Source organism: Idiotropiscis lumnitzeri, chromosome 15, assembly GCF_059441095.1.
Source record: "Idiotropiscis lumnitzeri isolate Australia: NSW breed Sydney's pygmy pipehorse chromosome 15, RoL_Ilum_1.0, whole genome shotgun sequence".
Classification (NCBI taxonomy): Eukaryota; Metazoa; Chordata; class Actinopteri; order Syngnathiformes; family Syngnathidae; genus Idiotropiscis; species Idiotropiscis lumnitzeri.
In genome coordinates this window covers 15,322,735-15,337,734 of record NC_142405.1, presented here as the reverse complement: position 1 = coordinate 15,337,734, position 15,000 = coordinate 15,322,735, and the positions used below count along the sequence as shown (strand labels likewise).

Below are 15,000 nucleotides of genomic sequence, written 5' to 3'. Positions count from 1 at the left end.
GAAGTCTGTATGTGGGAACAATTTCATATCATATCTCCTCCCTGTTGAGGCACGACGTCTGCTCGTGTCTCACTCAATGTTTGCACCTTTGTTCCTGTGATGCCTTTTTCCCTGGCCTGAGATCAACTTGTCAAGTTGATTTACTGTGTGTGTGTGTGTGTGTGTGTGTGTGTGCTTCCATTAAACCTCTTGTGCTATGTTGACTTTAGGGTTATGGCTTGGCTCCAGCCTTTATTCAATCGTAATCGTGTCATTTTCTGTTCAGAAAATTTTGCATTTACAAATACTTATTTAGACGTGCTTTATGCACAATTTTTCTTTCATCTTCTGTGATTTTTTAAAGCGCCGTTTGCCCAATGTCGACAGAACACATAAACATTTGTCAGTTCACATTGTAACCATACAGCTCATACAAAATGGAAAACCCCAAATTTTAATTAGCTCACAACCGCCTACGCTCTTCCTGCTTATCCTAACAATTTCTCTCTTTTACAAGTTATCTGTTGGTATCGCACTACTAATACTCCCATCGCATAAACGTCAGTATGATTTCTTCCTGTGACCTTGGTTCACAAACGCTTTCTACTTCTTATCAGTCTGAAAGCGCACCTGGTCTGTGTCTTACCAACCTTAACTCCTCCAGTCGGGAGGAAAAAATGTCAAAAAGTCAAGTCATGGGTTTGGTGAAAATTTGGACGGCTCCACAGTCGTGTGGCGCCTTCTAAATGGTGCGTGGAAAAAGAATGACGCTGGGCTTAAATGCATCGCACCTTATTAATGTAATGTCCCTGTTACAATTAAATCGCCGTGCAATGTGAATGTCGTGTGATGGAATGTCAATTTTTTCATTCCTTAAAGCAGCAGTGAAAGCTCTTGATCACACTCTTAAGTGGTTCTCTGCCACGAAATCCAAATTGTTGTGACTAATATGCAAATGGATTCACTTTCCTGTGTTTCTGCAGCAACACAAGTCCATGAAGCCATTTTTTGCAGTCACTGTTTGCCCAAATGGCTTATAATAATAATTTGGTAGTGCATTAAGATGCTTTGTAAATACAATCTTGCAGTGTATCTCCACAAGTTCCAACATACACAACCCATTTTATGGCCATGATACTGTTGTTTTAAACTCACCCCAAGCCTGTTGGGCTCTTTCTCTGCCGCATAAATTACAGCCCTGAGAGACTTTGGGCTCCAACTTTATCTGTGAAAGGTCAGGGACTTAATGGAGGTCATGAAAGTCCCAAGGAAGGTGTTTACACAAAAGTGGTCTGGCAAAGTTTTATTACTATTTTTCTTCCCGCTTATCACTGACAATGCGCCCCTTTAAAGTTTTGACGTTTGTTTAAATTCACCCTTGCTTATTAATTCCGATATTAAAGTCCAATTGTGTCAGTGTATCACGGCCTAACAAGTAAAACACCTGTTGATGTAGAACTCCTTCTACACACACTTTTTATATGTTTGTTTTTTACGTCTTGTGATCCTCTGTTGCTTCTCTCTTCGTCCTGAAAAGTTATTGTTTATCACAAGACTCTCTGCTTCCTTCTTTTTTTTAAATGTTTTCTCTTTTTCTTCCTTCTGCTCAACACGTTCAAGCTTTTTGTGCATAATTTAGAATCTTCTTTTCCATTTTACAAGTTGGCCAATTTAAATTAGGTTGTTTTATTTGAAAAGCCTGTAATTCTCTTTTTCCTTTTTCACATAATCACAAATTTCTTATCACAAAATGAACATGTTAATTCTATTTTATTTTTATTTATTTTTTTTCTAATCTTGACTCATTTCACTTTGACCAATTCTACTTCAAAGTGGACAAGTACACATCAATGTTATTTGCAATTTCTAATTTCTTCTCTGCTTTAATGAAAATTATATCCCTTGCCAAATTTTTCCTGTATCATTTATATTTCTGCATTTCATTGCATCTCTGGCCTACTTTAATATAAACATCATCAACTGGAATATGAAATCTAAAATATTTATTTCTTCAATTCACCAAAAAGCAAAATCTAATTTCTATCCTCCTCCTCTCATTCAAATGACACATTCTTTAATCACTAAACTCTCTCTCTTCCTCCTCCTCACAGGGGCCTCTCCACAGTCTGCTCCTAATTTCCAAATTCACTGTAGTTTTTCCACAACCACTCAAAACTACCAATGTCTCGAATCAAAATTTAAAAAAATCAGGAAACACCTATGTTTTTGCAAAAATTCCTCGTTCACTTTCAAAAGCTTCATCCAATTGTTAAAATTTCATAACACCTACTTCTCCCTTTCTGAAGGAGACGCAAGTATACAATTAAGTAAAAACCATCATCAAAATGATATATCTTGTCTATTGAATCATGTAAATATAAATTGTCTCATCACTAAACTTTTTCTGTAAATTAATCACATCCCCACAACTTGGGCTCTCATTATTCTGTAAAAATAAAACTAATTTCAATTCATGCAACCAACTCAGTGGCCTTCTGGGTCCCTCAACCACACAGGTTCTAATTCTGTTACTCTGTTCCATTTTTCCCCTTGCAAATCTGACTATGGCCCCTTTGTCACTTGCCCTATCATTTGAAATTGATTTATTATAAGCAATCCTATCTGCACCAATGTCACATAAAAAAGGGTAATTGGTGTCCCATTACCAATACGGTTATTTCAGCTCAATCATTTAATCAAAAGCCAATATCTTTTGTAAATTTAGGAGAACCTCTTAATTTAAAAACTTAGTCATGCTGAAGGCTGCTTCTTCTCAAGGCAATTTCTTGCTATCTGGCCTTCTTTTAGTGTGGTCTTCCTGTGTGGTTGACGGCAGTTTCTGGCAAAGTGTCCTGATCTGCCACAATTGTAACAAATATCATCTCCGGTGGGAAGGCGTCCTTGTCTCAGCCTCTTCCACCTTGATAAAAGACCTTCTGACCTTTATTTTGATAAAAAGTGTCTATAGACCTCTGTTTCTTTTTATTTTCTATCTTCTCAGCATGGAGGGCGTGATTTACATACTCCTCCAGGGTACCTGTTGGCAGGCAAATGTAATGTTTATTTACCCACTTATGAATTTCCTCTCTTGATCCTGCATGTAAAGCATTCTTCAACTGCTGTTGAAATGCCCCATCCACATCACCATCTTCCTGCAGCCCGCTGTGGTTTTGAAACACAGCTGTCATTCTCACTTTGTATTGCCCAAATGTCTCATCTTTTCTGTTTCTTGTCACCCTCTTCTCTTTTTAAGGCTACCCTCATCCAATATTCTATTTCCTCAAAGCCATTTTTCTTCATCCTTTTGTGGTCTTTCTTTGTCTTTGCTATGATTGATTTCTGCAATGCGGCTATTTTTCGTGTTTTTAACTGACCATCAAAACCATGTTCAGTTATCCATGCGTCTAAATACTGAATTTTATCAAGATCCTGTTTTTTGATGAACTTCCTTATCTTCACTCATCTTTTTAAACCAGCCTAGGCGTCTGGGTTCAATTTCTTTATTTTTCAGAAAACGCACATCAGGCTATTTCTCTCTTTTCTTTTAAGCCTATCCCGTTGTATAAGTTATTTTATTTAATTTCAAATTTAAATGAATTTATCTCCTCAAATCATCTTCTTTATTAATTTCTTTTGTAAATTTGGGAATTATTTTTCTCAATAAGATCTCGTCACTCATAAGTACCCTTTTGTTGGTTACTAATCCTTGATTCCATTTTATCTCTACTTCATCAATCCTTTTAGCATAATTCCAACCACTTTGATCACTCTCCCTGACATTTAGACACACAGACAGACAAACAGACATATACACGGGCCCACAAAACGACACACACAGTTCTCAACACTGAACAACTTCAAACAAAAATAACATGCTAGTAATAACAGCAACACAAGCCATCTTTATCTTTTGCCCATAATAAGTCCTTTAATTCAACTAATATCGCTCATAATTATGTGTGTGCAGCCCTATAGGGCCAATGCAGCCTCTGCCACAAATGCACACTGCCACTTATACACGCAACACATTGAGGTGAGCGCTTTTTTGGTTTATCTATCTTTTATTGGGGTTTTTTGTCTTATCGATGCAGTTCTGTCTGATCTAGTTCTCATTCTATGTGGCGTTACCTGATAATGTGGGTGGTGGGGGGTAATTCAGGATGCAGGGGGCAGTTGCAACCCCCCCCCCTTCTTTACCTTCTTCAACAACACTCTCTGTCATCCTCAAATACTATTCCTGTTTATAACCCTTATTGCATTATACGGGATAAAATACCAAATGGTATTTGTAATCCCCAATCACACCATTCACTCACTTTGCATACAGCAAAATGATCATTCCACATCTGGTGTTGTGTGTGCGGGTTTTTTTTTTTTTTTTTCTCTTCAGCTTCTCTGCAAATTCTTCTCTCACTACCCTGAAACCTGATCCTTCAGGCTTGGCCCAGCCAGACCTCTTCTTTTGCTGTTGTCTGGTCAGCTACTTCTCCAAACCCACACACACACACACACACCCCCACACACCCACACACCCACACACACACACACACGCACGCACGCACACCCACGCACGTACGCTCTTTCTCACTGACTCAAAACCCCCACCTTTTTTTTTCTCTTTGTCCTTATATACACACACACACACACAGCTGCGCAGCTACAAAGAATATTCAAATAAAAATAATAAAAACCACCAAAAATAATGCCTTATTATTCCCTAAATTTCAATGTGAAATTGTGAGTAGACCTCTAAGTCGTCGATAATTTCCAGCCTCCCGAGAAGTCCAGCTTCCCTTCAGCGCTATTTATCGACACCGAGGAACTTTTAATCGATGCTACCGTGATGTCGGTTTGAACGAGTTACGACCTAATTTCTTCTTTTTGTATCTCCCTAAACAACACGATCGTGGTTTAGACGTACCGCAGGACGTTCTTTTATGCTACCGTGCCCTCCGTAGGGGAGATCCAGCCTCCCGAGAAGTCCAGCTTCCCTTCAGCGCAATGAGTTATGGCATAATTATTTTTCTATAACTCCTTAGACGAGCACGATCCAGTTTCTTTTCTTTTCGACCGAACTACTGCAAAACGGCCGGCGCGCGCTTCCTTACTCACATAAATCACCCCTTACGAATTGTGTTAATATTTTAAATTTTAAAATGGTGGCACAAAATAATTTGAAAAACAATACCTGGCTTCCTCCGGATCCGCCTGGTCCGACAGGGAACCGACATCCGGGCGGACGGCCGCGCCGCAGCTCAGAGGCCCGCTTTCAAATGGTGAAGCGCTGACGTCAGATTCGTTGGCCCCCGAAATATCCAGCGACGTTCGTCCGTCCGGGTGTGGCTCCCGGGTTGACCGGCACCAATAAATGTCAGGTTTAAAAAGGTCCTGACGCCTTCATTAGACTGAATTAAATGCAGAGAACCAGAGGAATAACCAGGGAAGGTTTTGTCTTTTCTCCACCGCGATGGGAGGAGAAGCCAGGAGGTGAAGTAGGCGTCTTGCCAGTTCAATCTCCCGTACTCTCACTGACTTCTTCGCCCATCCCTCTGGACTTTATTCAAAGAAAAACGAAACCTATGGAAAGTGAAACCCAAACAAGCGTGTGGGTGTGCGCATGTGTGCTGAAGCAATGATGTGCGTGTCTGTGAGTGTGTGTGTAATTATCATTGATACAAATAGTGTATAAAAAACATGATTAAAAATACACAAACTATTTACATACTCTCACAGTATGTATATATGTATATGTATGTATATATGTATATGTATGTATATGTATGTATGTATATGTATGTATATATGTATGTATATATGTATGTATATATGTATATGTATGTATATATGTATATGTATGTGTATATATGTATATGTATGTATATATATGTATATGTATGTATATATATGTATATGTATGTATATATATGTATATGTATGTATATATATGTATATGTATGTATATATATGTATATGTATGTATATATATGTATATGTATGTATATATATGTATATGTATGTATATATGTATGTATATGTATATATATGTATATATATATATGTATATGTATGTATATATATATATGTATATGTATATATGTATATGTATACATATATGTATGTATATATATATGTATGCATATATATATGTATGTATATATGTATGTATATATATATGTGTGTATATATATATGTATATATATATATATATATATATATATATATATATTTTAATTATTATTAACGCATATTTATTCATTCTTAACGCACCTCCATTCACTCACCTCCCCCCTTTAAAAAAAAAAAAAACCTCACCACTGTTGTCTTCCTGCCATTGGATCACCGTCAACCGTCAGATCATCATTCACTGAACATAGGCAAAATGAATGAAAGGAAGACAAGAGTTGATCTTTTACTCGCGAGGAGAACGAACGGAGGTGTGCAGAGTTACATCTCCAACTTGGTTCTGAGGCACACTCCGCCGAGCCCTCTATTTTATTAGGGAATCCCTAGGTAAACAATGCTTCTTCTCAAGGAATCAAGCGGGGGATAATGTAATCATGGCAGTCATGATTGTAAACACAGAGCAAATGGCAGTAGTAGACTGATAGTAGTAGAATGATAGGAGCCACCAACGTGACTTTTGTTGTCCCCGCATTAAAGTCGATTGTTTCAGAGGTGTCTCGATCACACTTCCTTTGTTGCAGCCTTGATCCAATCTTCCTGCATTCATCTCCTGAGGGTCTTGTCATGACCATGGTCCAAACATCGGTTACACTGTGGAACAAATCTTTTGCAATACTAATAGAGTAAAATATGGGATACATTCACCCCAACGTTTATGAATACTTAAGTGGTGAAACTTAAAAGACAAAAATGCAGTGCGGTCATCAAACACATGCAAACAAAGTTGCTGTTGGCAATGCTTCAACTGGTAACAAAATATAAAATATTAAAGTATTTCTGTGAATATTTCATATTTTCCTTAGTCTTCCCTACGGTGGCCATGAAGTTTGTTCGCTCAACGCTCATTTTCACTTTAACTTTGCAGCTTCCACGGTCTTGTTTTGCCGTGTGAACAATTTAGCTCTTTTAGCGCGGCAGTGCTGGTAAACTTGGCCCTTCCTTGTCACTGATTCCAATTTGTGCTTGGATGTCTTTGTCCCCCAAAAATGTACAGAAGTATTGCATTCTTAAATATCTCAACTAGTAAGGACAACATAACTAGTGAATACTGCATACTGGCACTTCGTAATTATCTCAGATGTGGGGAATGGGAAAATGGCACGCCCCCAAGTTCAACCAATCAAAATTGTGTTTTTCAGCACTGCCCAACTCCTCAGAGCGTTCTGGATAGGTACACAAAGACCCTAGTGTCTAATAGGTACTTAGGAAGCAATGTTCCCTCTAAGTGCGCACGTGAGCAATTGCGCACTGCTCTCACCCTCTCAGCGCACATGGCGACGCTGGCGCGCACCACGCTTTAACATTAAATTCCTACATGCATTTCATCATTTCCACCGCATTCAAATCTACATACAGGACAACACACAACCCACTTTCCTTACAATTTCAGAAGCGCGACTGAGGGCGCACATTCCGTTTATCAAAGATAGTTTGAAGCATACACATTGGCTCACAGTCACCACATACGTGTCGCTACGGAAGACACACAGAGAGCTCTATTCAGGAAGTTCAAATATGGGCGTAGTTTACGATCACCTTAAATGAGGCTCTTTCGAGTATTTCAGAGGTCAGGTGACTTCAAATTGTTTTGTGTTTTATTAGATGGCATGATTTTAGTTATTCATAAGGGGATAATTTCGGACCATATTGAAACAGATTTTATTCAGACTTAATAAATTATGCATAAAATGATAGTTATTCTTTCATTTTTTTTTAAGTAAACCTGTATTCAATGATTTGTTCTATTTTCACATGTAGACTGTTGGAATTTTTTTGTTATATCTAGGTGTTGTTGTTGTCCTGGTTTGGCTGCCATGTGCATGTCTGATGTTGCACACTGTGGTCCCAGGGATACTCAGCGAGTTTGTTTGATGGAAAATTAGAGGGAACATTGTTCGGAAGACCCTTGTGGATTCTCCCAGACCAGGAACCTTATTTGTGTGTGAAAATAGGGATACATAGGGTAGATAGGGAAGTTCCGTAATTGGTTTCTGCGATATGAACGGCCCTTATGAATGCTACTTTGACTCCCTTTTGTTGAAGCTTTTGACTCCAAAAATCTTTGCTGTTGTAATATTGATATGTCTTAGCAATGTTGACATATTAACAGACATAATTTGAAGTATGTTATTTTCTTTTTTAGGCTTCAGATCCACCATGACCTAAGGGAGGAGTTAGCTAAGGTGAAAACCCTTGAGGGTTTGGCTAATGTTAGTTACCAGCTGAGGTGGCGATGTCAGGTAACATCTGTTTAAAAATCACCACAGAAGAGAAATATTATGACTCCACTTAATGAGTTCTTTTATTTGCCATTCAGGAAGAGATTGCCGGAGGAAATCATATGAATAAGGACAGCAGCCTGCCCTTCCCTCACTGGATCTGCCAACCATATGTCAGACCACCGTGAGTGGCTACCTATTCACGTCTTACCTTTTAGGCCTCTATATTATCTGAATTGCACTAATCTGAAGGCAGTGGTGGTGTAGTGGTACAGTACATGCAGACAGTCCGGATTCGATTCTCAGCCAGGGCCTAATACCCAACCACAGTCAGTCCCAAGCCCATTAAAATAAAGTGTTTTGTCAGGATGGGGATCTGGTAGCGATGTAATGATTTACTCATGTTTTGATAACATTTTCAATTTTCTGTTCCCAATTTTGATTTGATAAATTTCTTTCATTTTTTTCAAAATGAATAACTAATTTTATCACCAATATAGATTTTTGTTTTGACATCCACATGTCCTTGTTACAAAGAGTAACGTTTTGTAACTTTACAGAAAAACCTTGAAAATTAATGAATAATTTGACTGAGGTAAACATGAAGATAAAAAAATGTACATAAGGTTTGACTGTGATCATTATAAATCTTTCTTCATTCTTGATTAAAGTTTCCATATTGATTCTTTTATTTATTTACATCGATGCATATTTTAAGCAGTTTATAACAATTGTAAATAAAATTACTGTATTTTTACAGCCAAAAGGCGCGCTGTATCAAAGGGCACAGCACCAGTTGAGGGTGCTATTTATGTATTTAATACTTAGACCGGGCGCGCCGCACTGCGAGGTGCAGGTTAGCATGCTAGCTCGCGCATACTAGCTTGCGCATGCTAGCTCGCGTATGCTAGCACTCATACTGATAGCTGTTAGTAGCAGCACTTCAGCTCAGACCGATCAGAGAAGTCATGGCAACACATCTAATTGATAACGTCGTGGGAGTCACCACACTCCTTAGAGTCACGGTTTCAAATTAAAACTATAAATATCTCTGAACAGCATACAAGCACACAATGAAATAAAGAAATAAAATTAATACAAAACATGCATCCCTCATGCCATTCATATCACCAAAAGAAATAAAAATAACACAAAAACAGTACTGAGGCATTCTGGGAGCTTATCAGTCTCAGCCAATCAGATGGCTGGTTAGAGAGCTGTGTGAGTAGTGTGCTTTGGGCATTGTGTTTTTATTTTTGTTGTTGTTGTGTTTTTGCAGTCTGTTGTCTAAACCTGCGATGTTTCTTGCTTGCAATAACATGAATGATAAGACAAACTACGACATTGTGGACAGCTGTCCTTTTGTCCAGCTTTCTCCTGCACCATCACCAAAAAACGTATTCACATAATGTATTTGTCACACTCAATTGAAGCATAGATGTCTTAGACTTTAGCCAGCAGGGTGTGCAAACATGCACTCTACGATACCCCAAAGGGATCAGGCTCAATGGTCGAGAGAGTTGCTCACTCTATACCAGGCATCACCAAATGGCGGACTGCGGTATGGTTCGGACCGGACCCATGACCAATCTATAATAAATGTACACGAACAGAATTTTTTCATAGAGCATTCGTAATCGCGGGCGCTGCTATTGCAGTTAATACGGCAATAGCTTCCCTTAGTTGAGCCAATCAGATCCTGAGTCACAGCCAATCGCGCACCGGAGCAGCAGAACAGGAAAGAGAGTGTTGCTCAAGGCATGGCTTTTTCAAAAGTTAGGAAGGTCGATGCGGAAAATCTTTGTTTTAAAGATGAATGAACGGACAATTTTATGTTTATTCTGCCAGCAGCCGGTACAAAACCAGTGTGCCTGATATGCTCCGAAACCGTTGCATTAATTAAAAGTGGCAACATAAAGCGCCACTACAAGACAAGGCACAGCTCTTTTGCGCAATGCTTTCCCCTGAAGTCTGAGGTGAGAGCACGCAAAATCACCGAACTTCTAGCGCAGTATGACAGATCTACTCGACTCATCACGCAGACATTTACAGCTCAGCAGCGTGCAACCGAATGCTCACTCAAAGTGGCATGGATTTTGGGGAAACATAAAAAAACATTTAGTGATGGCCCAGTTGTGAAGGAGTGCTTAAATGCAGTTGCAGAAACATTATTTGAAGGAAAACAAAAAGACCACATGTGTGAAATTACCAAACAAATCCCCATGTCTGCTTCAACTGCAATCAGAAAATCTGAAATATTAGCGGATGATGTACTGGCACAGCTTGATGCAGCTATTCAGAGTGCACCATGCATATCGTTGGCCATTGATGAGTCCACAGATGTTGCAGATCATGCCCAACTTTTGGTGTATGTGAGATTTTTTCACAAAGATATCAAGGTGCTTTGTGAGGATCTGCTGGGTGTAGCAGCACTTGAAAGACACACAAGAGGAGAAGACATATATGCTGCTATAAAACAGATGCTGAGACAGCGTGGCATAGATCCAAAACAGGTTGTGTCTGTCACTACAGATGGTGCTCCTGCCATGGTGGGAAAAGAGCGGGGGGCTGTGCCCCGAATGAAAGAGGACAACCCAAATCTTATTGCTTACCATTGTCTCATCCATCAGACTGTTTTGTGTGCCACTTTATCAGAACATTTTGCAGAAGTATTGAACACAATGATGAAACTCATCAACTTCCTCAGGGCATCTTCATCCCTTCAGCATCGTCTCCTGAGAGAATTCCTGGAAGATATTGAGGCAAATGCCAATGACCTTCTATTGCACAACAATGTGCGGTGGCTGAGTAAAGGCAATGCACTGGGACGTTTCTGGTTCATTCGGAAGGAAATAGCTGCTTTCTTAAAGCAGATCAAGAGTCAGAGAGCGACAGAATTTTCAGTTTTTATGCAAGATGAGCAAAAGATGGATAGGGTTGGTTTTTTGGTTGACATTATCTCCCATCTTAATGAGCTCAACATAAAGCTGCAGGGCAAGAGCAATTCAGTTGCTGATTTGATGACAGCTGTTCGATCTTTTCAGAGGAAGCTGCACATTTTCAAAGATGATCTCAAAGGAGAGTGTGAACACTTCCCAAAAATGCAGGAACAAATTCAGGGTGGGAGAGATGTTTCTCCCTACGTTGACTTCATAAAGAAGCTGATTGAAAACTTCAGCAGAAGGTTCGGCATTTTCTGCCTTGGCCAGCAGCGACTCCTGCTAATTCAGAATCCATTCCTCATCACCGATGTCAGAGGTTTTTCCAAGACATTCAAGTGGGCACATGCAGGATCTCTGCAGCTTGAGCTTATTGATCTGCAAGGAAATGCTGCATTAAAAGAGCATTTTGAGACAACTGACCCTGCTACCTTCTGGCTACAGACTGTGTCTGAGAGTGTGTTCCCTGGTCTTACCAAAGTAGCACTGCACACCTTGACAATGTTTGGATTGACTTACAGCTGTGAGTCAACTTTTTCCACTATGAACATCATCAAAAACAAGTACCGCTCAAGGCTCACTAATGAACATTTACATGTCTGCATGAGAATTGCACTGACTATGTTCCAACCAAGATTTAAGTCACTCGCAGGGCAGTCACATGCCCATTTTTCTCATTCAGAGAAGTTAAAGAATAATCCAGAGGTAGTTTGAAAGCTCTGTTTCAATTTGCCTTTCATAAGGACAGCCATTTTTATTGATTGTTTGTTGAACATGTTGACCTGTTTTACATGGTAAATTGGGCCTTCACTTTTTAAGGCTGGGAACTCTATGATGAAAAAAAAGGAAAAAGATGTTAACACAATGCTCAGCGCTTGGTTTGTTTCTACAGGAGATGTTTGACTTTTCTTTTTTTTTTTTTACTGGAAGTGTCACCCTTCAGTTCTTTAGGCTGGAAAAAGAAAATTGGGTTAAGATGCATTTTTTGCATTGTTTGCACTGTTTGCACTGTTTGCATTGTTTGAACTGTTTGCATTGTTTGCACTGTTTGCATTGTTTGCACTTTATTTTATTCTGAGATTTAAATTTTCTTGAATCTAAAATAAACACCTTATATTTATTTGACTGCGAAATCTGTTTAATGAGAAAATTACTTGTTTACTATGTAAGCGCACTCTGTTGAAATTTACACGAAATATCGAAACTATATATAAATAAAAATGAATAAATGTGAACAGAGGCTAAAAGTTGGACTTTGGTTCGGACCTTTTAATTGGAGGAAATGTTAGTAGTGGACCTCTGTGACTTTTAATTGAATACTCCTGCTCTATACAATAGGCGCGTCGCATGACAAGGCGCCTCGTTTGTTATGGGGGAAATTTGGGACTTTAAAGTGCGACTTATGGTTGCGAAAATATGGTAATCATTCCATTCCTAGTTGTGTGAAGGCTGAGGCCTTCACACATATGTTATTCTACACCTTTCGATTTTATTATATCGTCTATTTTATTCCTCGCGTTTTTTCACAGTTTTCATCCAATTTTCACCATTCCACCTTCAATCCCTTCCAAAAATTCAAGCCTTTCAGGCTTCCTATTTTCATGTCTTCACCTATTACACAAAATTATCCATTTCACTTTATTCATTCCCAATGGGACATTCAACATATCACATTTACACGCTTCCAGTTTCAAATTCAAGACAGTCCGGTCATTCATTTCACACTTTACACTTTATTCACTCTATTCACGTTTTATAAATTTATCCATTTATCCATTCCCAATTGCGCTTCTTTGGCATGTTACTTTTTTGCCTGAGAGCTAGGGCTGGGCGATATGACCTAAAATAAATATCGCGATAAATTAGGCAGTTTTACCTCGATAACGATAAATGCACGATAAATTCCCCCTGAGGACCAAAATCAAAATAAATGCAGGAAATGCATATTAACTGCTTTTTGTATTGACCAACTGGTACGCATTACTTTCAATGAAAAATAGAAGTACAAAAATCATTTGAATAAACATTCAAACTAGCTTGCTTTGCATGACTTGAACAATGTCACAAAGAACAGGAGAAAAAGGGTACCTCTCACAAAATCTTTTTATGTAAATATATTGTGCAGAGATGCTGTAATTCCATTTGCAAAGGCCGAGATTTGTGTAAAGGTATCGTGTAAACAATCTAAATAATGCCATGTGCAAAGGCGCTAGTCGCCTGTAAACAAAATGCTAAATAAAATGGAAAAAAATGTCAATGGAATGCCAGTGCCAAATAAACAAGTGTGCTTCATCAGGAAAATGTGCCGTCTCGAGTAATCTGGTGCGCAGTCGCCACTTGTCGTGTATGTCATGCACAGTCAGGCTCAAACAGGGATCCATGTTGCGACTCGACCACAAGTCGGATGTGGATGCAAAATGCTTGACATGTCTCCGCTCCCGTCCCGATGTTGTCCATATCGGAAGTCCTGTTTGCGGCAAATATTTTCGTACCTCTTGTCGGCTACTTTCATGAGGCGTGTAAATCCTGTCCGCTCCATTGTAACAAGAGGAGCTCTATCTTTAGCTATGTGCTCGGCTATCGCGTCCACCTCTGAGACGTTCTCTCGTATGGTGTCGCCTCCGTTATGAGCTGTTGTCACTTGTCCAAACTTGCTCCTCACTTTGAACTTTTAGCACAAGCTCCAAGTCAACAGCATGGTTGTGTTGTGGGTGGTGAAAAAGAAAAGGTTGGACGCGCTGTTTCAGGTGCTTACGATGCACTTTGTAGTTCATGTTTTTTTGCTTAAACATCGTCTTTATGGAACCCAAAACATTTCCAAACGACAGATGTCCACTTTATTTTCGGGACAAGCGCGACAGGAACAATTTCAACTAACGTTACTTCGTCCGCAGCCGTGTCAGCCGCTTCAGGATTTGAATCGCCAGCTACGAACTCGTCTTGTTTACATTCTTGTTCAGAAGGGAGGAGTCACGTGACTACACGCGCTGGAGCCGTCTTAAAGGGGCATGAGCATCGCCGCAGACATAAAAGACTTCTTTTTCTTTTTTTTTTTTAGACACCGAATTTACCGATATGGGCAAAATGATGTCGGTCATTCTAATAAATTTCGGTAACGGTAAATTTTCGGTTTATCGCCCAGCCCTACTGAGAGCCAATGCGGTTTCCGAAAAGAACGAGGCACCATTGACATGATTTTTGCTGCCAGGCAACTGCAAGAGAAGTGCCAGGAGCAAAACGTAGATCTGTACTCTACTTATGTTGATTTGACAAAAGCTTTCGACACCGTAAGCAGGGAAGGTCTGTGGAAGATAATGGCCAAGTACGGTTGCCCTCCAAAATTTGTCACCATTGTCCGTCTCCTGCATGATGGTATGATGGCCAGAGTCACTGATAACGGGAACTATTCTGAACCATTTGAGGTCACAAACGGAGTGAAACAAGGCTGTGTACTGGCCCCGACACTGTTTAGCCTGGTGTTCTCTGCCATGCTGACTGATGCTTTTGCTGACAGTGACATCGGCATCGGCCTGAAATATCGGATGGATGGCTCAGTTTTTAACCTCAGAAGACTCCAAGCAAAAACCAAGGTCAAGTCTGCCACCATCAATGACTTTCTTTTCGCAGAAGACGACATGCAACTAAACGTGCATAAATTTGCAAAGGCCTGTACCAACTTT

The 15,000-nt window shown here is 39.5% G+C and overlaps 1 protein-coding gene and 1 pseudogene across 8 annotated transcripts in view; both read left to right on the top strand.

Annotated features, from left to right (window-relative positions):
• Nucleotides 1–15,000, top strand: part of dus1l (dihydrouridine synthase 1-like (S. cerevisiae)) — an 88,777-nt gene that overhangs the window by 60,226 nt on the left and 13,551 nt on the right. For 7 of the 8 annotated variants that reach the window (XM_088318016.1, XM_088318020.1, XM_088318015.1 and 4 more), the window contains 2 exons: nt 8,306–8,402; nt 8,480–8,565. The exons of the other annotated variant lie outside the window; for it this stretch is intronic. In XM_088318016.1, coding sequence (XP_088174142.1) covers nt 8,306–8,402; nt 8,480–8,565 — 183 coding nt within the window. The remainder of the gene's footprint in view (nt 1–8,305; nt 8,403–8,479; nt 8,566–15,000) is intronic. 8 annotated transcript variants of the gene reach the window in all.
• On the top strand, nt 11,182–11,847 carry LOC148323071 (general transcription factor II-I repeat domain-containing protein 2A-like; annotated as a pseudogene).